Source organism: Myzus persicae, unplaced genomic scaffold (assembly GCF_001856785.1).
Source record: "Myzus persicae strain clone G006 unplaced genomic scaffold, MPER_G0061.0, whole genome shotgun sequence".
Taxonomy (NCBI): domain Eukaryota; kingdom Metazoa; phylum Arthropoda; class Insecta; order Hemiptera; family Aphididae; genus Myzus; species Myzus persicae.
Genome location: NW_019100559.1, coordinates 243661 through 269373, shown reverse-complemented (window position 1 = coordinate 269373; position 25713 = coordinate 243661). Strand labels below are relative to the sequence as shown.

General features: G+C 30.5%; 2 protein-coding genes across 2 annotated transcripts; both read right to left on the bottom strand.

The window, feature by feature from the left end:
- Window positions 1–11694: 11694 nt before the first annotated feature.
- Window positions 11695–13149, bottom strand: LOC111033022. The gene has a single exon (XM_022313570.1). It carries the CDS (start codon window positions 12889–12891, stop codon window positions 11797–11799), a length of 1095 nt encoding a protein of 364 aa, XP_022169262.1. The 5' UTR covers window positions 12892–13149; the 3' UTR covers window positions 11695–11796.
- Window positions 13150–15191: 2042 nt separating this feature from the next.
- Window positions 15192–21231, bottom strand: LOC111033121. Its single transcript, XM_022313722.1, has 4 exons — window positions 20899–21231; window positions 20763–20830; window positions 20465–20669; window positions 15192–17630 (listed from the first exon to the last, which is right to left on the bottom strand). The coding sequence occupies exons 3-4, from the start codon at window positions 20634–20636 to the stop codon at window positions 16519–16521; spliced, it is 1284 nt and encodes a 427-aa protein (XP_022169414.1). The 5' UTR covers window positions 20637–20669; window positions 20763–20830; window positions 20899–21231; the 3' UTR covers window positions 15192–16518.
- Window positions 21232–25713: the final 4482 nt, after the last annotated feature.

Here is a 25713-nt window from a genome sequence, read left to right as displayed (position 1 = left end):
TTACACACATTTAAAGAATCTATAAATTTACAATATTAATAAATAATAATAATAATAACAATTAATATATAACTGGCGAACGCTGATCACTTACATAAATTGGTTCACTGCTGCAAAGTTGTACGCATATCGCGCTTGTGTGAGAACTATAGTAGATGAATAGTGATTTATAATATTATCACGGGCTCTGCTCAATAATATAATATAATACATGTATACATCGTCATATTATACGCACAGCGCACTGAAATACTTTATACTTGTGTTACACTTACAAAACACCACAATAACGTAATAATTTAAATTCACTGAAGCTGGCGTGGCAGGTAATACGGGCGTTGACACGAAACTAAAGATTTTCGCAGGAATATAAAATATGACGTTTTTTCCACGACCGTTGGTCGGTCATCGATCACGTAATAACGCCATATACACAAGTATGAATAAGAAAACGGTGTTTCACGCACATATAGGAGTTGCAGTGTGTCTCTAGAACATCGCGATAAATCATTACACACACACACACACACACACACCGTGTACCTATCTCTATACACACCGTGTTTATTGAGCGCAAAAAGTAAAACTCACACGTACATTATAATATTATATTTGTATGTAAGTACATATACATATAATAATATATCGGAGACACTTTCCGATGACAATCTAAACACTATACGATTCCATGTCCCTTACGCGCGAGGTTGTTAATCAAATCACGTTTTTTGTCGAATGCAAAATGAACTCAACTGGTTTGTATATGTATATACAATGCGATGCGAAGACAAGAAAGAATGAAATGTGCCTGCACGTAAGACCGAAAACTATATACCTAACCATAGCGCATAATATGAAACGACGCACGCATCCTACGCCATTCGCCAATTGCGGATGATCTATTGCTCATTCAAACACTGAAACACGCATATACACACCGATTGTTCGCTGTAAGGACCGTCATATTATACTACAACCTATAGGTATGTTAAAACCATATGTATTATGCAGGTACTTCAGAAGACGAATAAATCAAGTGTGTACAAAATATGGAGAAAACGTCTCATCGTGAAAATCATATTCGAATCTACAAGAACTAAGTATACTCAACACACACAGCATTCCCTCCATCACACGATAACCAAATAATAATGTTATTATATAATCGTCTTGTCAGACCGTAATCGGGGGGGACTACTTGCAGATTGCACCTAAATCCTATTCCTTTAATTTATTTTAATAACGCAAATCGGCTGTTTTGTAAGTATCCATATATAGATGTAGAATTGACATCGAATATAATATAATATGTAGGTGATAGCAGAAATGAAAAATAATACAATTAAATTAATATAATAAACGAAGTATTTAAAACTAAAGATATATGTTATCGTTAAGGCAGGAAATACGAGGGTATATATTATTTAAGGGGCGAATCACTCGTTGCAATGGACGGTTATAACCATAAGAAGTAACCGCGGAGGAATAAAGAAAAGGTGGATGTTTTTTTATAGAACGAACTATAAGGAGGACACTTTAGTTTTAAATTATATATACATATAACATTACAGAAACATCAAAGGAACCATTAAGAATTGATGAGATGAACTCAAGGTCGGCGTCAGAATATTGTTATTCGCCGGGTATTACACAGCAATGTACCTACCTATAATATTACCGTCGACGACGACTCAACGATGGATCTGTGACGATTTTTCCGGCCGGGCACCCACAGAGTGGTAACCGCAGCGGTGCTCTTCTACCTCGCGGTAATAACCACGCCGTCAAGTCCGTGGTATACACCAAGCCGTCTCTTTGACTACCATTAATATCACCGCGGTTATAACAATATAATAGTGTTATCGTATAGGTATATACCTACGTAGCGTACTATATACATAATATACGACTGGCACGATGATAAATGCGCACATCATTCGGCCGCGGTCGTCGTCGGATTCGAACCGCAACCGGTAAAATATTGTCTCTCATTCTCCGCTCGGCTCGCACCGACAGCTCGCAGTTCATCGTTCGAGGTTTTCACATTTGTCAGCTTCTGCCCGCCGGCCGGCCGATCGATCAATCACTCGCCGCAGAGCTCCTATCGGCAGCAAGTCGTCAGAGGTCGAGTACGCGGCATGGATAATACGTTATAATATTATTATTATTATTATTATTATTATATGCCTCGTGTATAATGGCGTATTATAATAATATATTATGCAGAAATACTCGAAAAGCACAAACAAGACGGATGGTAAGTTGTGCACGACGCCTCATATTACGTGCGCGTATGCAATGTGTGAGTGTGTGTGTGTCTCGGGTTCGTTATAATAATGTTATTTTAAAGGACGTAGTAAGTTTGTCGGTGTGAGATCCCTATCAGTAGCCCTGCAGTAGCTGTTCCGTGTGTGGAGTGATAATATTATGCCGTAAAACTTTTGATCAACGTCCATATAATAATAATTTATCGATAGGTATCTGTCGATTTCACCCGCTTACCATTTTACACGACAACTGGTCTTATATTATTATGTATAGTTTATATACTATTAAAAAGCTCTAGTATAATAATAAATAATAATATTAATATTATGTAGGACCACCGTTTTGAATTCCACGGTTTATGATGGTTGACTCATTCGTATGAAACTGTCAGCAGTCGTCTCTGACATGATAAAATAATACTAATATTTAATGTACCTATGATAAACATTATATCATCTGATATTTTATGATGTATGTTATGATAATGATATATGTCCACTGCCCACGCAATAGAACCTATCCATTATTAAAGTATATTATTATTATTTGTTATCGCTGTTAATCGGAAAATAGTCGACCATACTATGATATCGGATTACGTTTAAATATATTATTATTATAATCAAACGCCAATCGATATAGGAGGTATACACACGTCCAGTCACCGACCGGCGACCGTTTACCTATTAAGCGAAGGGTAGAATTTTTGATTAGCTTTAAAAGTTTTATGGCGAGGGAAAGAAAAATACTTTTGAATAAAACAATATTATATATCACTGTAAAAATTATTAATGAGTACAACACGTGTCCCTGTGTTTTCATAGATAAATAAACGACGTGTTTACTAGCTCCCACAAGCTTAATCTAAAATTAAAACAATTCTCGGGTTTCGGTTTACTATAATTTTTTTTTTGCAACATTTATAACTTTTGGTAGCTACGAGATTAATAACGTGCTTGAAATCCGGTCGTGTCAACTCTTTGTATATTTTTATAAACATGTTACACACCCCTTACACTAATAAATCAGTATACACCACTCAAAGAATTTTTTCGGACAAGAGTAAATAAATTTTAATTACGTAGGATATTATGTTAATTCAGGTCGAAACATTTACGACTTTTTTTTTTATAAACATTAACATGCACATTTATGGTGTCTGAAATCTAATAGTTGTTATCAAAATTAATTATAATCTCAAATTTTAGTTATTTCAGGGAAATACGATTTTTTGTTTAAAATTTAAAAATATTATTAGGACATATCACATATGATACAACAATGTTCCAAATGTAAAGAAATGTATTATAAATATAATTATAGTGAGTTGTTAAATAAACAACTAATTAATTCTATTGAAATACAATCACAAGAAAAATAAAATAAAAAGATAAGTAATTTTTATCAAAACATATACTCTTACATATTAACTTTTGATATCTTTTGTTTTACATTTTATCAATTAATTCATTATATTGTACTTTTATACAATTATTATTGAACAAATTATTTATCACAAGGTTTAAAAATTGTTTTGTACTTTTATTAATTATTTTTCATTTATAACTCGTTTCTTTTTATGCTCACATTAAGCATTATTTATACATTAATCATAGACAATTTGTTGACAGTTGAGTGCTCTTAGTGTTTAATATATAAGATCTAATTAATTATATATATATTGTTATTATTTCAAGCTGGAATCCATTTGTAGTACGTCCGTTTTGTTGATGGCATTATTTGTAAACGTCAAGGTAAGTAGTATTTAAAGGATTAGAAAGTTCACTTAGTTTTTCCCGGGAAAAGAATTATTAATTTACAATGCTTACATATATACCATAGTATAAAATAGTACCTAATCATTATTATTTGTACCGTACGGCGTATAATACCTGTGCCTTTATAACGTACTTAGGTATTAAACTTCTAAGTTTTTAACATATTATGTAGATAATATATTTATATATTTTTTAAAATAATATCATATTAATGTAAATATCTTATAATAATATTATGTTACATTACAATATGACAAGCGTTACTCGTATAATACGACTCTATTGCAGGTTTTGGCATCAATAATAATATTGCTTAATGAAGACTTGACATTTCGGTATTTTGAAATTCATTCGATATTCAGTCTTCCTGTTTAGTAGGTACTATAAACACAATATTGATGGTAAATAAATTATGGTGAAAATTGTATTTGAATAACTACATAGATTTAGTACGAACTACAGTAATACTCCGCTGGCGCACAACTATAATAATAAGGTAACATTTACTGACGATATCTGTAGAATAAGACCTGAATAATATTATACTTCTTAGTTCTTAGGTATGTCATATTCATGTACAGAATGGACTTGGTTTTGTGCTGTGAGCAGGTCGGTGTATCTGGCGCGTATGGCGTATCACCTCGTTTGGAATAATATCACAACAGATCACGGAGTGGTGGTCGTTAAAAATATATTTTATTAATATGTTATAATATACGCATATATTCGGCGCCGGCCAAGTGGAGGACGACTTATCTGGAACGCAATTTTTTTTTACGGCCAATAGAATAAATTAATATATAGTCCCATAGCCGTATGCAGAACATTAACAGTTCAATAAATACTACCTATGCATTAATTACCGAAATATGAATAGATAAAATCCAATTGCAGTTATTCGAACACCTACGCAGAGTGTGCGCGCTCACACACACACACACTTATTATAGAAGTTACATTGTAGTTGTTGTTCTTTTATGACACGCATTAAAAGAAATATGTGGATACATTAAGAGGACATGCTGATGCCCGTATATTTTGTTCTCTCAGTTTTATATAATATTTTATTATTATACGCAAAACATATTATGATGATCAAATCATTTTTGGCATAACCGACACGGTTTTATTATGCTTAATATAAATATATTTGAAGTATTTACCTGATATCAAAATATCAAGTAATGATAAGACAGTCGTTTGAATTCTCTCGTCGATTTTCTTCGGTGTTTTAATGTCTAAGTTACTTAAAATAACATAAAAAATATGTTGAAATTTAAAAATGTTTCCACCTCACATTGCTATAAAAATATCGTAAAACTCGGCGATATAACATAAGTAATATATTATTATAAAATATTTACAAAAAAAAATAAATAAATGCGTTATCTTAAAGTTTGATGATAGGTCAATTTACGCTTAAATTAAACACAACAAAAATGTATTGATTAAGAAAGCCGATAATGATATTATATATAAGTATAGGTACTTACATGCTTACATGTTATAATATATGGTGACGACCAATATAGTTATGACGTCATAATTAACTTCATGTTCTCTAATGTATAGTAATGTAGTGTAGAAAATATGCCCGATGGCTCAAAAGTAGCAAGTTATAGTAAAATATATATACAATTATTTAGTTTTTGAAACCTGATAATCGTTAACAACAATTTGAATACTAGGTATATGTTGAACGCCTGTAGTGATTTAAACGTGTGAAATTGTTTGCAGGTCATTTAAGCTTCCTGGAATAATTTATTTTGACACCGAGACATGCAGATGTTCAAAACATGACAATTCAGGACACGGATCACTCATCATGAGCTATAATAATTCATACAGTTTGAATATTTGTACATGGGTTATATTTTAATATTATACTACTGAGTATAACTGAACTTCGAATTTATTTAATCTAAAGTTTTCTTTTTGTATAAGTTACCTATTAATTATTTTATTCCGTCGATAGTGATCTATAATTAGTTATGCATATTAGATACAATTTGACAATTTAAAACGAAATATTAAACTATACTTAACTAAAATTATCGCTAATTAATAGGTAGGTTCTATCAATAATTTATTGGCAGCCGATCCCATTTTTACATGGTTTATTTAAAATGCATGTAAGTCTATAATTATAGAGTCTTGAAGTTTCTTGTATTCGCATGTTTTTGCTGAATGGTGAAGAAAATAGGTAAATTATAGTTAACAAATTTTAATAATATCCTAAGGAACTGTAATATAACATTTCATTTTGCATATTAAAAAAAAACTTCCGTGCATGGTTTAGTAAATAGATTTTGTTTATAAATTATTATATGAACAAGAACCAGATGTTTTATTTATATTTTTATAATTTTTACATATCATTATCTTGGATGTACACTTTTTTGTAATATATTTACGAATTGTCTAACAGTTACAAATAAAGGTTAAACTTAATTGCGCTTAAATTTAAAGTACCACTAACGGATAACTTATTTAAACACGACTACCTCTCACGAATTTATGCCTGTCAATTCTTAAGTTAACTATTCATAGTGCGCATGATATTATTTAGCCATATAGATAGAACAACACATATCATTATTAATTTTAAATATAAAATTGTTAACATTTTAGACATAAATTAATGCATATTTTTGTGATTTTTAGAGCAGAACAAGTCTGGCCCTAATTCAATATAAAAATGACGACTTGCAGTGCTATAATTATGAAAGATGTGTAATGTACAACATTTTTTACAAGCTCGTAAGTCATTCAATTAATTTATTTATCATAGATAGGTATTAGGAGCCACTCACTGTTATTGGAAACAGTTTAACAAATAGTTATACTTTAGTATGTCATTTAAATTATTTAGTATAGATTTTACAATAAAATATAATGCGTAACAGTGTCTGTATATTTTCACGTGGGAAGTTGACCATTTCATTTACTTAAAATATAAAAAAAAAAACATTAAATACACCCAACCTATAATAGTAACACGATGAAGACATAAAGTGTTTATTTTATTAATATAATCGTCGAACTAAAATACTGTTGTACAATAACAATCCCATTTAGAATATAGGCTGTGAATTTATTTCCGGTAACTTTAAGTAATCCGAGATTCATATCTATAAGCTTTTACACCAAAACATCTGGACATATATATAAATTATTTTCTTTTTTATCACCGCGTTTTATTTTATTATACGTCATGCGCGACACTAAAATAAAACCTCGGGACTGCCATTAAAAAAGGATACAGTAACGCGCTCGAGAGAGAGAGAGTGTGTGTTCACGTGCGTTTATACTTTATATAAATATACTGCAGTAATATATAATATAATAAAACCAAATCGGCCGTAAAATAAATACGAGCGTGCACGAATTTTAACACTTTTTAATTTTTGTATTTACTCGGTAAAGGGTGTTTTTACGAGTCCCGACGTTTTTGACATCGATCCATTAGAAACGCAAAAAAAAACCTGCGGCCAAGACCATTAACGTCACATGCCTTTTAGAACGATGCCCGCTCTGTGAATGAGTAGGTGTGTGTGTGTGTGTGTGTGTGTGTGTGTGTGTGTGTGTGTGTGTGTGTGTGTGGGTGTGTGTGTGTGTGTTTGTTTGTTTGCACGCGCCCATACGCGAGTGTACAAGGATAGATTAAAAGGAGGAGGAGGAGGAGGACTGGAGAAGCGACAGAGAGAAAGAGTGTTTTGAAAGACGAAGAAGAGAAATAACACGGATAGGAGTCCTGCAGAAGATAAATCGCCTGAAGGGTGTATAAAAGACAATCCTTGATACGAGGGGAGGGGGAGAGCACTAATCTGGATTAGAGGCAAAATGCTATTTGTAAACGTCATTTTTTTTTATACGCGCTTAAGTATAAAGCTTTACTATTACAGGTCCAACGTGTGTCCAAAAGGGCAGAGAAATGGAAATCATTTTTGCTCGAAATCTTATTATTTCTACTTAAGTGTTTTAATTTTACGTCAAGCGTTTCAACGTGTCAAAGATTTATTTTTATTCCAAACTGTAAGTGTTTATTCTTTTGAAACGAAAGCGTCATAGGTATTCCCGTTGATGTTGACAAATTTCAGATATCTTAAGTTATTTTACATTTATAAATTATAATTTCAAATAATCAAATTAATAAAAATTAATTTCTTCTTACCGATACCGTTTCACCATTTCACAATTAGCCTATTTTTTAATAAAAAAAAAATATTTTAAGTTCACAGGGTTTGTATTTAGACAAAATTCAACTTAATATGACAATAAAATGAATTAACTGCAATTAAAATATTGAATAGGTAACTAGGAAAAAAAATAACTCGAAGTTAGAAGTTAAATCTAAAAAAAGTAACTTTGTTAAAGTATTTAATTTAACTTTAACCTTTAACTCATCCATGCTCTGCCTCATTTTTGGCAGGTACTTAAAATTATTATATTATACAGATGATTAGTTAGGCACTTAGGTAGGCACTGTGTACATTAGATAACTTGTGGTTCGCTGTAATAGATGTGTTGAATTTGAATTAAATGACATTCTATCAATATATCACTATAATCACTGTATATGAAAAACGATATTGAGCATATTACAAAATATCTATAAAAAAAAAAACTGTGTTCATATATTTTTAGATTTTTTGGTTATAGTTTGAACTTCTAAATGCTAAATGGAAACCTTTTTTTAAATGTTCAATCCTTAGCTATATAAATAGAACATTTTATACATTTTCAAATACAAAATTTGAACATCAAATGATAATAAAAAAATTGTATCCACACTTCACACCCTATGTGTCTTTAACATTTTTAATTTGTTACGAACCTCATCATTGTTTCATGTGATTTTAAACATTTAAAATAAATATAGCTGTAAGCTAAAATAAATAATAAGTAAGTTGAAACAAATATTGGGACAGTTTAATAGACGAACTTTCAACTGAACTAGAAAAGTGTTACGAAAAAAAAGTGAACTAGTTCAATCTTTTAATAGTTTAGATGCAAGAGATATTAATAATATAATAATTATATGATATGTGGACTTAAATTAGACAAAAGCACTGGCATGTGGAGGAGAAAATTTAACAAAGGACTAATTGAAGAAACATGAATGACTCCAATTAAATATTACATAAGAGGCCAGAGAATCCACTGGGTTTAAGCACATTATGCGTGACGATACAATAATAAAGCAGTACTATCTGGTAAGAGACCACGAGGAGGCCGAGGAAAAGATGGATGGATGTGGTCGAGGAAGATTTAAGAAGGATAGGCATAAATAATTGGAAAAATATAATTCATGATCGAGATAAGTGGCATGACGTTGTGATGGCGGCAAAAACTCTTGTAAGATAGATAAAGCCAGAAGAAGAATATAATAATTTGAAATAAACAAAGTTTTTCCATACAAATAATAACGGTAATTGTAACATAATATTATGTATTTAACAAGTAGACGGTGACTTTAAAATATTGTGTTGGCCAGGGAGTAGAACAAATACATAAGAAACTGATGCTGGCTATAAAACACGGTAAACTACCTATTTGTTCTGGAACCTAGACAATTTAAGTTTAATAGATCTATTATTGTTTTCATTTCAGATTCGATATTAGAGTGAATTGAAATTCAAACTTAAAGGTATGACTTTTTATTACTATCTAGATCACCTCATAAGGTTTTCTCAATATTTTGATATACAAACAATCATAGGTATTTCATATGGTTAATATTATTAGTTAATAGGTACCTATTTCTCATAGTTATTTGTTGGTACTAGCTATCAAATTTGTTATTCTGCATGAGCCAGAAAGAGAAAACAAATTGTGGGTTGCCATCATCGTAATCAAAGACTAACAATTATAATATTTTAATAAAAATACCTACTCAAGTCCATCTACGACAACAGTCGATCGCAATCACTGAACGGCGATGGATCGTAAAATTATTGTTTGAATTTATTAGTCGCTATCAGTCGTTGTTCTTATAGATTTAAGATTATCAACTTACTATCTCATTATAAGTAAAAATAATATTCCATTCAGTATTGTCTCGCGTTAATTTGTTATGACGGCGATGTGGTGGCAAACCACTTTAAGTGTTCATATAGGTTAAATTAATGTAATTTTAAGAATAATTCAAACTGTACTTACCTAAGTCCTAAGTTACATTTATCAGCAAACCTTTCAGATTTGATTTAGTTAATTAATAAACACATTATTGAATTCAGTAGACAGATCTACATCCATATAATGTCATATCATGTAGATGAAACAATTGATGTATAGGTATATATATAAATAAATGTGTTTGTATTGAATAAATTAATTTCGTTTTAAATTTAATTTTTGTACTCAAGTCCGACACTGAACATTTTCTGGCTCTCGATAATTATAATTAATAATATAAGTCTTGAATTCAACACTGTTGTCTGGGAAAATTGGTGAATTCCGTCATCTAAGTGATACGCCTACATTATACAATTAACGTTCTTAGGTTAGCCTAAAAGTTTAAGTATGATAAATATCAACACATCTTCCCAAATTATTTTTTACCACATAATTTGACCATCCATTTTCTCATTCTGTACTCTTTTGTCATTCGGGGACACCATAATAAAAATAACGCGATATTATGCAATACCTCGTGTAACATTGAATATGACACAAACATAGGGTAGTACCGGCTTAATTGTCACTTTTTGTGTGCTAAGGTGGTGAGGAAACTCATGATGATTACAATATATCACCATTATGTATTACTATTATACCAAATAATTTAAATCAAATGTTTATGATTTTCACTATAGAAATAGTACCTACTGTTGAATATTGTTGTGATAAACTCAACCTAGGCATTCCTCCTACTGTGATTTATGAAATATGGTAAAGGGTAATAAACTGCGTTTTATAATAAAAATAGGTACTAAAAAGAACAAATAATTATTATTTGTACTTCGCTTTAAACAGCATTTTGGTCAATTTGTAAATGAATAATTACATCATGTCAATAAATGGGTACTTGTTTAAAATTAGGTAACAAATTAATAAAAGAAATTAGTAATAATATTAATAATTAAAAATCACAAAATCTCTCTTAAAAAAAACCTTCTTCTTAAATAGTTAAATAAACTTAGGTTATTAAAGGGGAAAGTTTTAATTTAATTAAACACGAAATCGTTAAATCTACTTGACCTATGAAGCTGAAATTTTGTAGGTAGGTACTATAAACTTATTTGATGTCGATAAGAACGAGTTTTACGAACTTTAAGCCTTAAAAGGAAAAAAGGGATAGTTGTTAACGGAATTCAACAGCGACGACGCCATCTGTCCAAGAAAATAAAATTTAAATACACACCAGTGGTGCATTCTGTCCAGTAAAATAATATACAGTAGATTTGATCTGATTTCACATTTATTTTTCTGTTTATAAATTGTAATAGTGCATTTGATTGGTAGTTAAAAAATCACTGAGAACCACAAGGTCGGTTAGTCACGTAGAAGTAATATTTGACAATTTTATTTCGGTTATCGTTACCAATAGAAGTTGACTGTGTTAAAGTGTGCGACCTACATATACGTATTGACCTATACTGCATTTGTAATAGTTATTATAGTTATTAATTAATTAGTTATTTTATCCTTTAAATTTATCCATATTAATAGTTATTATAGTTATTAATTCATTTATAATTATTATCTTTCTTGTCTGATAAGAATTCATCGTAATTTTATATATAATTTATGTCATAAAAGCATCTTTCATGTCTGATAAAAATTCGTCAAATATAGTTTGCTTGTTTGGGTGAAGAGATCTCCACCACTCCTCTTTAAGTTGTCTCGGTAATAATGGTGATGCGCCGTTTACTCTTATTTCATATCGCTTTTTCACTATTTTCCACACACATTCTATGGTTTGAGTATTGGCATTTGTATCAGGATCAATAAACCATTTTTGATGATTCACAGTACTGTGTATGTACCCTTCATTGTTTAATGACGAATAAGCTCTCCATTCATCACTATGGATTATACTTCCTAGTTCTACTTCATTTTTAATTATAGGAAGTAATGTTGCTTTGTCACGTTTTTCTACGATGAATAAACGTCGTTCCAAAATATCATTTTTTTTGCAACAAAGTCCAAAAACCCACGGTCCAGATACACGCGTTCCATAATTTTTTGCACCCACTGTGTTATTACTATTGTTATCTTCTTCTGTATCATCACTATCGTCACTATCATTTTCATTTACCTCATTTGGTCTAATATCACCACATTGAAGACGACCACGGTTGTATTTGCGTTTTCCTTTGAATAATGATTCATCGATTTGAACTATCACATCTTTTCCACCTAATTTTGATCGCTTGTCAAATTTATAAATAGCCACATCGCGACATAAATTAAACCAATCGACAACTGTATTCTTACTTCGACCAGTAAATTGTACAACTTGATGAACTGGTACCAAATGTGTCCAATGCCATACTAATTCCATGATCTCGGTTAATGATAAATTACTGTGACATCTATTATTTAAATCTAAGTAAGAAAAAAATTGATTTTGTTTTCGAATTGAACAATAAGTTTGGCAACCTCTTTTTGAACACTTAAAAGAAATGTATTTTTTAAAGGTACCATCTGAGTTTCGTTTTTTACTCGTTCTCTCACATTCCTTTAATATTCCACCACACTCTTCGTTGTTTCTCACTTTGGTACAACGATTATTATTTTCATTTAGAGATGGTAATAATTCTCGGTCTTGCAAGAATTGTACACACATTTTTTCATCGTGTATAATATGTCGATATAGGTATCCTAATGTAGCACTCATAATAAAAAACACAAATTTACTAAAATCACTATAACGCTGTATTTAAAATTACTAAAACTCACAATAACGTAATTCGACAAAGACAGTGAGACCGTTACTGAATGCCGAACGGTTTACAATTATCACGTTTGTATCTCTATTCTCTTCACAAAAATAAATATATTTCCCCATGTTATATAGGAAAAAACACACATTGGACGTAGGTCGCACATTAGCCCGGCAAAGATAAGGACAGGTCAATTATCAGTTGTAGGTCGCACATATTGGACCTGTGCCAAAATTTTTAATGGAGATTAAAATGGGGCAAATTCACAGGAATTTCTCAAGGGAAGTTTTGAACAAAAAAGAAACTATGCCTATAAAATGACGAATAAAACACAAACTTTGAACCGTATAAAATAAGTATATTTGAAGGACAACGAAGTGCACAGGATCAGCTAATAATTAATTATTAATTAAATATTAACGAATAAGTTATTACTTTATAAGATTTATATTTTAAGTCAGACGAATAAGCATATCATATCCTAATAAACTATGGTACCTTTAAGTATATACATACAATTATAATATGCCAATAACAAAATTATAATAGTATGGACATTGTACATAGTTAATGCAATGAGCAATGCCCAGGTGTTTAAAAATGTAATCATATTAATACCATCGTTATAATATTCATTATAGAAAAATATTGTAATTTACACTTAATGAAATTTCTCTTTTCACAAAAACTTCCCGTTTCGGCGAATTAAATATGACGGTTACTTTACTCACCTATTTGCGAATGGAGTATTATAGTACAAACGTTTGACAATTATATAGGCGCCCGTACGATTGATTTCTGATTTATCAAGCCACGTCGTACATCCGGAAGCTCAAAACACTCAATACCAAGGTACACTCGAATAATTTATTATATGCTCCAAAATATAAATAAATAAAGAATAATGCCAATTCCATCAGATGACACATTATATCATAATATCATTATCATTAGTTTCGTGTACACTGAAGTGTATCAGTGTTCATCAGCCTTTCCTTAAAAATTATTAATCATTATTTATATAGGTAGTGAATATAGGTATTAGTCATTGATAAAATAATACATTACAAATTGTATGTTTGTTATAACTTGTAATTAAAATACTCCAAATCAGGAAATGTTAATATAATTTGTAACAATGTTCAACAATAATATCGTTTTTTTGAACAGTTGAGGTAATTTATTGGTTATTTATATAATATGATAAAATCTTTTAAAAATTGATACAATAAAAATTCTTAGTTCAAATGTCAAACATATTACAGATTATTAATAAGTATAGTATATTATAGAAAAATATTTTGTACAAGTTGTTTTTGAATGTGTTTGGAAATTCTGTTAATACAAATAAAAGAAGATATTTCAAAGCTTTTCCATAGACATAGTTTATAATATTTTGCTAGTGGTGCCGAACTAAATTGAAGTTTGGTGAGGAAGAGGACGAATTCAATTCTCGTCATCAACTCTGTGATGGTTCTAGAGGGAAGCGTCATTCGCCACCCTCGAGACCCTGAATTTCCAAGTTTAATTTTGAAACAAATAAAAATTGGAGTTTGAAGTATATAGTTTTAACTTGCAATCTTCATATTTACCATTTAAAACATGAAATTATATTCAATGTTAGTTAATTAGATATCTAGAAAATTAAACTTTATATCCCTATTGTCTTCTTAAGATATCATTTAAAGTGTATAATGTGTTTTTAAATCATTTAATAATATATTGGTATGTATGCCTTTTTTAATTAATTATAAATAAGTATTATTAGTGAATTAGGTTAAGTTATAAGAATATATAGTGGTGTTATAACTCAATAACTGAGAAATTCTAGGAACATAGTTAATAATAAGAGCAAATCTTTTTTTCTCAGTCCAAAAACAAAGATGATGATATGTTATTCCGGAAGTATTTAAATGAATACTAAGTACCTACAGAATATGTTTAAAATAACCAATCGCAAGATAAAAAATACCTTTAGCACTGTAGCGGTCTGGCGACTACGCCATAGTTACCCCGTAATTACCTCTACCAAGGTCAATCGCGGGACGCCAGTCCACAGCAATACACACCCATCAAAAGACTCAACTTTGTATGAATGATGCGTATTGCGTATTGCTCTCATTTTAATGATGTTCGGCACCACATGTGTTAAAAAATTGTAAATGATACAAACTTATACATTAAATAAATGTTGTTTTAATTTCTTAATGAAAAATAAATAAACTTAATAAATATAATATTAACTAATGCCAGTATTTTAATATTAAAATAACAATGTATAGGTACCTACATATTATGTTGACTTCAACAAGTAACAACGTACTTGTATAAGGTTGAATAGAGGAGTATAATATTACTTGTTAAACAATTTTATTTTACTTTCTCACACAACATTTAGCTAATAAATTGACTACAGTTTTAATACCAAATTCAGTGGCATTTTCCATTACCACTAGCAAATGATCCAAAAACACACGATACAACATGCACACACACACATTTTGATATTACTGAGGGAAGTCTAAATACATTGTTTTTAGAATTTTCAGGTGTCATTAAATCATCGTTATAGCCGGCAATCAGTGTCCATATATTACTTATTATCAATTGCAAAACGCATACCTTACTCATTTTATGTTTATTTTCTAAAATTAAAGATAAAATCTGTAATTTGTTAATAATCACAGAAACGATTCTTTGTTCGTTTTGGTGAGTTCGATAATATAATTTTTTATACAATATTTCTTGTGATATTGTTTAGCAGTATACACAGAATTTGGTGGAACGATCAAATGTAAACAACCAAACGACAATATAGAAACAGACATTCAATAATACAGTTTGAACGAAAGAAATCTTTTTACTAGTTAATTTATATATGAGTATTCAATTACCTTGAGGTAGGTAGATGTATGGTAATTGGATACGAGACTTTATGCATTTTGTGCGGTATCGTGAAATTTGTATGTGGTAATGGAAAGCTACGAATTAAGGGTACGTAATATTCTCATTTAGTATGCTAAAAAATTTAAATGATTTGGTCTGACACTTACATCTTGTATATTCTTACAAGTCTATTTAGTTTAATATTACTGGTAACGATAAGGAAAAAAATATAACAGACCAATGCCACCGAAAGTTAAAACGAGTTGAGCATTGTTAATAAATAAAAATTGACCTTTAACCGTAAATTCCGACGAACCACGTGGAGAAATAGTGTATTTCTTAAATGCAGGTAACTCAAAATTTTGTACTGTGAATAATTATTAGTCCATCCAAATATTATTAATAAGTTTTGAGCGTCATGAGAATGGTAATATTACAATTAATTAATTGATTTGACGTATAAATAGGTATAAAAAGTACTTGATAGTTTAGTATTTACTGAAAAAAGTATATTATTTTATGGTTGACTATAGACAATTATCAGAGTTTTAGTACTAGCATACTAAACGTGTACCCAAACATAATTTTTTTGAACACAAACCTACTGTTATGACTACCTATAGTCTATACCATTAACATGGCTTGAATACTACAGATGTTGGTATATGTACCCATTAAATAATTTGGGGTGTAAATTACATCAACGAAGCATTAATATTTGCTTCTAGAAATGCTTTTAACTTCGGGAATTTTAACATAAGAAGAGTTGTATCCACGTTGTGTACAGTTGTAGCCTTGATGCAATTGGATAATTTCCCGTTAAAATGTGGGGAATAGAAATAAGTATCGATTTTTTTCGCTGTGGATAAACTCACTCCGTTTAGAATGGTAACCTTTACTTTGTATAGTGGACACTGAATTGGGAAGTAGTGAACCTCTACATGTAACTTTTTTATTTCGATTAGCACATCTTCATTCAATACTAAATTCTGATTTATTTTTGCGGACATTTTAGCAGTAAAAGCTAGTTTGTTAAAAGTGATAGCAAATTGCGCCTGATAAGAGTTGCCCGTTTTAATAAACTTCACTTTGTTAAATACATCATTGTTGAGCTGTTTATTTAAACGTATGTTCTTGGTATCGATAGATATAGTATCAGTTTTAGTTCCAAACATTTCTGAAAACACACAACTAAAAGTTATATTCTCTGGAAAAAAAATCGATGGAGTGCTCATTTCATTTTCGATTAAATTCAATAATCCATTAAATCCACGTACTGGTAGATGAAAAGTCATGTCATGTGCACGCTTCAAGTGCATATCTACTGCATGTGCTACATACTTATCGGTATTGGACTCAGAATATCCCTCTAGGAAGGGAATTTCTAAGCTAAAAATTCCTTGATTATTATAATCACAGTAAACGATCAAGTTATTGTTAAAGATGCTTGTGTTGTACTTATCAAGGTTACTAACATCCATAAAATCAGTGGTTCCGCTAATCACTAATTCGTCGAATTTATGGGAAACATATAAGAAACGATTTGTTTTTTTGTTATGAATCGTACTTCTGCCCAATTCGATGCTTTCTAGTTTCAAATTGTCCAAATTATAAATCTCTGTATTTTTAAAACATATTTCATCATTTGTAAAAGCCTCCGCAGAGATACAGTATGGAACAATTTTCACCGATTTCACGTCCTCGAACAAATTAATGGACTCTACATGAATCTGCTTAAACAAATTTTCCAATTTTATAATTTTAATGGAAAAATCTGTGAAAGAATTACGACCAGCTATTTTGATATCTGAAAAATATCACATAAATACAAATACATTTTCTATCTAAATATGTTTAAGTAACTAATCATGGCAAAACATTAATAAACTTAAAAATAAAAATAATGAGGTATTTGCTGTGCATTATCGTGTATTTAAAATGTCCATTTAATGGGTTTTCAATAGTCTTTGAAGTTCTTAATAATCTTGAGGCAAGTATATAATCGGTAAAAGTGAAAATAAAATCTCTAAATGTATTAAATTATTATTATTAGCCTTATAACGTAAAATATAATTTATCGTAATTTGCTCTTTTTGACTTAGATAACACTGTGTACATATCCATCAGTAAAAAAAAGTTGTATAAAAACCATCATGGTTATCATAAACTTAGTCGTGACATTTTACATTTAGGATTATACTTTATGATAACGTAAAAATAAGCACTGGAGGGGTGACGATCGTTTCTTTAATTTCAATGGGTAGGTTCCTACTGTTACAAATCGATAAACATAATAATAAATAACTATAGTGCGGTCGACGAAAAGTAGGCCGCGATCGTCACGCGCCTACCGGCCGTTTTACGGCATGGGTCTCCAAACGTTTTCCCGCCTTATATAATTTCAAATCGTGTAATGTACTAACGTTTATAGTAAAATAATAATAATAATAATAATAATAATAATAGTACTCCCAAACGTAGAATCCCTGGATTTACGAAAAACGGCCGTTAGGTGCGTGACGATCGCGGCCTACTTTTCGTCGACCGCACTATAAGAACCTCGCATAGTGATCTAAATCATATTATTGTGTGGATATTGAGCGAAAAAGACAGAGTTAGTCGTTGATGTTATCATGGGGAAAACAATACAAAATAATGACCACCTGTCTTATCATATTTTTAGTGATAATAAAAGCAACAAAATTATTATGTCTATGATGTAAAGAAATTAAAATACAATTGAGAGACTGAGCACAACAGTGACTTTATGTATTTGGCGTATACGATTAATTGACATAACAAGGGGTTAATAGGCAATTGTTGCATTATCATGGAACATAAAATGCATTAATACAATTACATATTATATTATAATATCTAGTTTAACATTTAAGAAAACGACCAATATAGGCCAGTGTTGTATTAAAATATTTTTAATTCAAAACAAAATCTCTTATACATTTAAAAAACTACCCACTATACTTTGAACTCCGTTGTCCTAATATTCTCTTCTATGACATTACCAACTGATATTTCTATCTGTCTCAGTCAATATGTAGTTGTCATGAAATAGTCATAAAAATGTGTGTGGGTGGTGGTAAAAGGTAAATTTTGTACACATTGAACAGGTAGTGAAAATAGTAGGTGTGGTAAATAAATTACACCCCATATTTGTTGGTTTCTAAAATGGGTACATTACACCTATAGTATCTAAGTGGCCTTGAATTCATCGATGTCTATTTTAAATACTGTTGTTCATAATTGGTAGAAAAGTCGAATGCTTATCGCTATAATTATTATGATATTATCTATATCGATGAATTAAAGCGCAAACTACTACTTTACGTAAGGTAGTACAGCTAATATTTCAGTAAGTCGCTTGAGTGCAACATTGCAACAACATGTGTACGTACTTAGATTAAGCCAAAAAACTATTGTAATAATATTACTGAAATAATACAAAAAACACAATTTTGAAATAGATTTTCGAAAATTACAACGACGAATTGTCTTTAATAATACAAATTTAATAGCCTCCATAATAAAGCCAAGAAAAGGGGTAGAACCACTAATTCCGTTGCCAGGATACTATGCCGATATTTTAAGCTACAGACTGCAATAATATGTATGTATATAAAATAAATACATATTAAATATATATTATAGAATATAGATATTTGTAATGTTATAAACTTATAGCTAATTAACTATATATTGGAAATTCGATTACAATGTATCAAAATAGGTAATTCAAAAAGTATTATGCTTTGGAATGTAAAATTTAAATATACCTATGTGGCTATGTCACCATTCAAAAAAACACAAAAAAATAACAAAAATAAAAATTTCTAAAAATTAGATGTTTTTTCCAAACATTTTTTTAATATTAATTACCACAAATTATGTAAAAACAGTTGAACATTTAAGAAATAATGAGGGTGGTCACTACGTATATGGCCATGTAGGAATAATACTTGCTACAATCTAAAATTTAAAATAATATTGAAAAGTGACATACAATATAACGCAATTCAAGAATTTAATTTTAATTTGTTTGGAAACTAATAAATTGGTTATTATTTGAATGTAAAAATATGTCTTATTTGGTTTAAACTTTTTATTTTTATGTTACATATGAGATTCATTAATAATCCAAACAAGGTATGGACTTAAAAACTATAGTATTAATATTATTCATATAGTAGGTATAATATTATATTTAAAAATTCTATTCCTTTAATTTACCGAGCAATTTTTAAACTGAACTCAATTCTGCTATACCAGTAATATCTTACTAGTTATTAATTAACCTTATTTCAAAAATTGTTATTGATGGTCAAAAAATAAACCATAACTATAATGGAGGAATAACCAAAACAGAAATAATTGAAGTATGTAAATCTTCTTAGAATGCTTGAATAAAATAGGATAATGTAAGTATTTAAATCATTAGATTTAATATAATATTCCTAAATATTAAAAAAATTAGTAAATACATTTATATGAGCTTAAGTGTGTTTTTTAAATAGCTATAAAATATTTTATACATAGCTATAAAAATATTTTATACATTTCGTATACTGCATTATCAAACAAGCAAATAATTTTTATTGGTCTATTAATGTTTTAATCAGTCCTTACTTATCGGTGCACCATGGTTGACAGCATAACTTTTGAAAACTATTTCAGGAACAATTACATTTTTTTTCACACGTTCCACTAACAAATAACCTTTAAAAACGTCTATTGCGTAGAGAAGTGCAGCGATCATAAGCGTTGTAACTGTCACGATGTTGCAGCGTTGTCTATCCATTGTTGATCCTGATCGAATTGAAGATATTATCGACTATGTCGGTTAGAATTTGGATCATGGAAAATAAGACACATCATTGAGTTACTTACAACGAAAACCAATATTAGAAAACAATTTATATCAAACCTGTGTTATATTATATATGCGTACATATAGCAGAGATGAATGGTTGATGTATGACTTATGCGACCCGGCTGCAACAAAACAGTAATGCTAATTTTATAAATTATAAACCTAGATATCTTTTTTAGTATGAACTCACTTTGTTGTAATTGATTTTGATACTAATATTTTTTTGTAAATCGCTGTTTTTCTTGTAATTCAAAATGTTCTTCTCACTTTGGATTCTTGAGATTACGAGAAGCAGCGTATCATACACCAACTTCTCCGTCGCCAAGCTACCGAAAGTCTGTACATGGCTCAGGGATAATATGCGCTAGTATCTGCAAGTCAATCGATATTTCAACCCTGGACATGCGCGAGTTGAAATAATACCGTAAGTAGGACAAATACGGCAATCGATGTAAAGAACAGAGCCCGGGAATAATATTACAAACCACCCTACCACACCCAGTCATCACCCTCCATCACAAAAGCCAAGACATCAACCCCGGTCGCCTACACTACCACTAGTTGATTGAACCCCCTGAAACTATATAGACCCCAGGAATACCACCTGTTAATATACTATTATACATACTTTATAGTAAAAATTGAATCGCAAATTTGTGTAATTTGACAAACAACACACTAACACAGGATGTAGAGATTATGTCAACATTACAGTGAAAATGGAGTCGAGTTTTTAAAAAATATTTAACATTTCAAATCTTTATACTTTTATATTAGATACTGACAATCAATTTTTAATTATTAAAAAATGTTTTAAATAAAATATGAGCTGAATTTTAGATTTTGAGAATTAAATGCATAATATGATTCATTTTTGCTCAGCGGTGGGGGGAGAGGAATAATATTAAAATATAAAATATTGTAGTGGAAATACAGTAATTAGATGTTTTAGCTGTAGTGTTTCACACTTTTAATTTGAGTAATACCAGTCAAATGGTGTAACAAAAAAGTATCATACTATATTTCCATGGATATATTTAATTCAGATATCACATCACATCTTACAGAAGAGTATAAGATGTTTAAAAATAAACTATTACTATACAATAATTTTTTTTTTCTAAAGCTGCCAGTATACAATTATTTACTATACAATAATACTATTAGGATATAACTTAAAATTGGTTTAAAAAACAACAAACCTAACTCAACAACATTATATTTTCCTCTCATTATTCTTTACGAGCAAATCAAAAAATGTCTAATAAATTATCCATTAGTCGTTGAAAACAAAACTATGGATTTGAATAGGTTTGATTTGGTTTTAAAATGATTTACTAATAGATATTCTATGTTGTTTTTGATGATATCCAAGTACCCGGAGAAAGGATATCGAGAATAACGCTTTTTAAAATAAAGCTATAAATCATAATAATTGATATTATGAGCAAATAGTTGGTAATTATTCGTAAAATATAGGAAATAATAAATTCAAATTGATAATCATACCAACGAACGGTAATCGTATGTATACTTACAGGTCAACGTGATGAATTAATTGATTATTTTATTTCATCTAATATATACATACTAAAAAGTATAGCGAAATTATTTAAGCTTTGGTACAAGACGATAAAATAATAATTAATAATTAAATTTACATATCAGAATAACCTTCTATAACTAACAAAATAAATGCTAGTCACCTAGTCATTTTAAATAGGAACTATAATTTAAAAACAAATAATTTATTACTAATTAGTGATTCTGACTACACATTAAAATACGTTACAGGTTAGGTGTAAAAGGGTCATAACGATAGATGATTGAATGAATCAATTAAAACCAAGCACTGAATGCCGTGGAAAGAGGAAACATTATTAATCTGTATAAATAGGTAGATATTGAATATTTTGAAATATTTTTTGATAAAACGGGTCGAAAAATAATTCTATAATTTACGTATACTACAGAGCTGCGGGTAGGTGGTTAAGTTTTAATAAAACGAACGTAATATACAATGGATATTGGACATTGAACAAAACAAACTATGAGAAAATAAAATGAATAAAAAAAAATATTGACATTGAATCGATGAAATTACTTTACTGTACTACTTAAATCAGATGGTAATAACTCAATGTATACCTGTAAATACTAAAAAATAAATGGAATTCAGAACATACGCCTTTTGAGTTTCATACGGGTTCTTAGGGGGGTTAGGGATTTTCAAAACCTGTTAGCCCAGCCACGCTGCTGGTAGAAAGATAATTTCCATCATTATATTTTTCTGGCAGAGATTGTATTTCCTAACAGACTCCATTATTTGTTTTGTGAACATTCATATTTCATAAGGTGATAAACACATGTATGTGTAAAAAAATGTATGCAAATATCAAAGACCTTATTCTACAGCTAGACAAGCAATTAATGTATACAAAACGTGACCATACCTACATAGAAGGCGCTCGTTCTTTATTCGTTTTCTCATATGCATGGTAGTGCGGGATAGTAGGATAAGATTTAAAGAAATAAAGATAATTGTATTTTGTTGTCGAGACAGGTTTCATCACTGTGACATGTTTCCATGCCACTCGTAATGCTGTTGCTATACACAGTTCTTATACAGTAGTATAAAGTCTTTGGTAAATATTAATATTATCAGTGTGACCAGATAACAAAAATCTTACATTTTCGTTATTTATATATAGATGATCGGTTAGTCAAAAAATTGAACACTTTTAAGTTTCAGCGAGCGTCTCCTCTGCTTATTCTGTGTAAATACTTTAATCAAGGTTATTAAGAGTTCCAGATGTCGTTGATTTCCCTCTAAATAATAAACTGTGTATGCTATATGTGATTAAGAACACAAAGATAAATCAGTTTCTCGAAATCCATTCAAGTGACCACTACGTTTGTGTGTTTGATTTTCATTTAGTAACCGATCTGCATATGAATTAAATATTTTAGGTGTTTAGAATCATCGAATTTTAATTTTTTTTTTATATAATACATACACCAGTCGATTAAATTAACAAGTGTTCTGTAAATAACTAATTTTGTATTTCTTAAAAATCATAATATGAAACACATTTTTACGCAATGAAACACAATAACTTGATACATCATATTTTTTATAGGTACTAGTAGAAACAGTTGGCCGGAAAACTAAACGAAAATCGCGAGGGCCGACGAAAAGGTTGCCCACAGAAAACGACGGATGTCGGAACAAAACCAAAAGCAAACGGCGTGAAGTCGATGGGTCCGCGAATTCGAATGTTTAGCGCTAGACTCACAACTCGGACGGCGTAGCATAACTACACACATGTCGCCGTCACAAGCGGTAGTATATTATCTCGTTGCAAAAGCAAAGTTATCAACTCCAAATGTGTCGACGGCGATACACTTGCGTTCAAACATCTTCTAACCACGTATGAGTAGCGGAAACGTAAACACAAAGCCGTGATAAGGGTGCGCTAAAAACTGGTTGACTGGCTGCGACTTCCGGCGGCTACGAGGGTCATACAAGATTGACGATTGAGGGAGCTGACGGGGTCGAACTTCATGACTGAACCGATGCCTTCAGTGACGTAAGCGAAGGGCTTTTAGACGGTGAATAAAAACATCCTTGATTAATACGTCAACAGTCAGCATCTCCTAGGTGTCTAACGGCAATCTAGCCACATTGTAGTACCAGTGTAGCACTCTGATTACTATTGGGAGAACAGTAACAGCACAACATTCTACCGACCTTGAGGAATCGCCTCTTCAGTGCTGAAATGAACGACCTGCAACGGCCTTGCCGTGGTTGTTCTGCTGCTACTTTACCGTAGCTGCCGCAGCAGGTTCCAACCCATCGCCGTCATATTTTGTCGCAACTATAGTCGTGCTTTCAACTGCCTCATCTGGAACTATGTTAAGATCGGCCAGTGCATCTAACAATTGGATATGGTCTACTGTATAAATCTGTTCAATCACCGCATTTTTGACTATATAGTCATCGGTATCTCTATTGCAGAAGATGCGCATGGCTGTAATTGTGTCTCCTCTTCAAAAAGAACTATAACCGGCGGGGGGTGTTCCTGCAAACATTTATAATCCTCCTCAATTACTTCTGAGTAAAGTTTTTCAAATGTACAAAGTTTTTCAGGCAGCATCGGTATCTTGGCCTCCAGTACTCCCAGTTCACAATCTCTGTCCGACTGCCGCTGGTTGTCGGTCATTGTTAAAAGACGTTATTGACCAAATGGTCAGGTACAACACGCAATTACTATCTTTAGTATACCGTGAAATCAGTGGCAAGTGTTCGACGTCCGGCACACTGCTGAGACACGATGGTAATGACGGAAGGTGCTTACCGTAATCTGTTTGCGTTTCGAATTTCTGACGAAACTTGGTCAAATTCTATCAACTTGTCCAAAACCCTCGGCATAATATATTATATAATAATTCAAGGTACATTCATTTCTGAAGATGCAACACTTCTTAAAATGGAGTTTTTTATATTCGTCACCATGATTTATTATTATTCGATAATAGTCTCAAAATATATCATATTCAATTAATTATTTTATATTTACTTTTGCAATTTTCTAGGAAATTACTGAAAAATCTTCTGAGGTAAAAAAATTGTAAAAAAATAGTACATATTAGTATTTAATAAAAAGCAAACATAAAAAATGTACATAAGTCATTAAAAACGTTAACACGAAATTGTATGTAGATAACTACTAAACAACAACCATGTGCCAAGTTAAAAAATAAACAAAATTATTAGTGAAGGCTTTTTTTCTTTGGATTTTTTTAGAAAGTACAGGTGATTTCAAAACAGAGCAAGTAATCAAACATTACATTTCATGCTCACACATATTATACAGAAGTAGAACAGACAACGCTTTATGTCAAAATAAATTAAAATTTTATGCAGACATTTGAAGACTTTCTAATGCTAGTAGAGTGATTTGCATAATATTGTAATTTACTGTTAATTAGGTTTATCAAATTC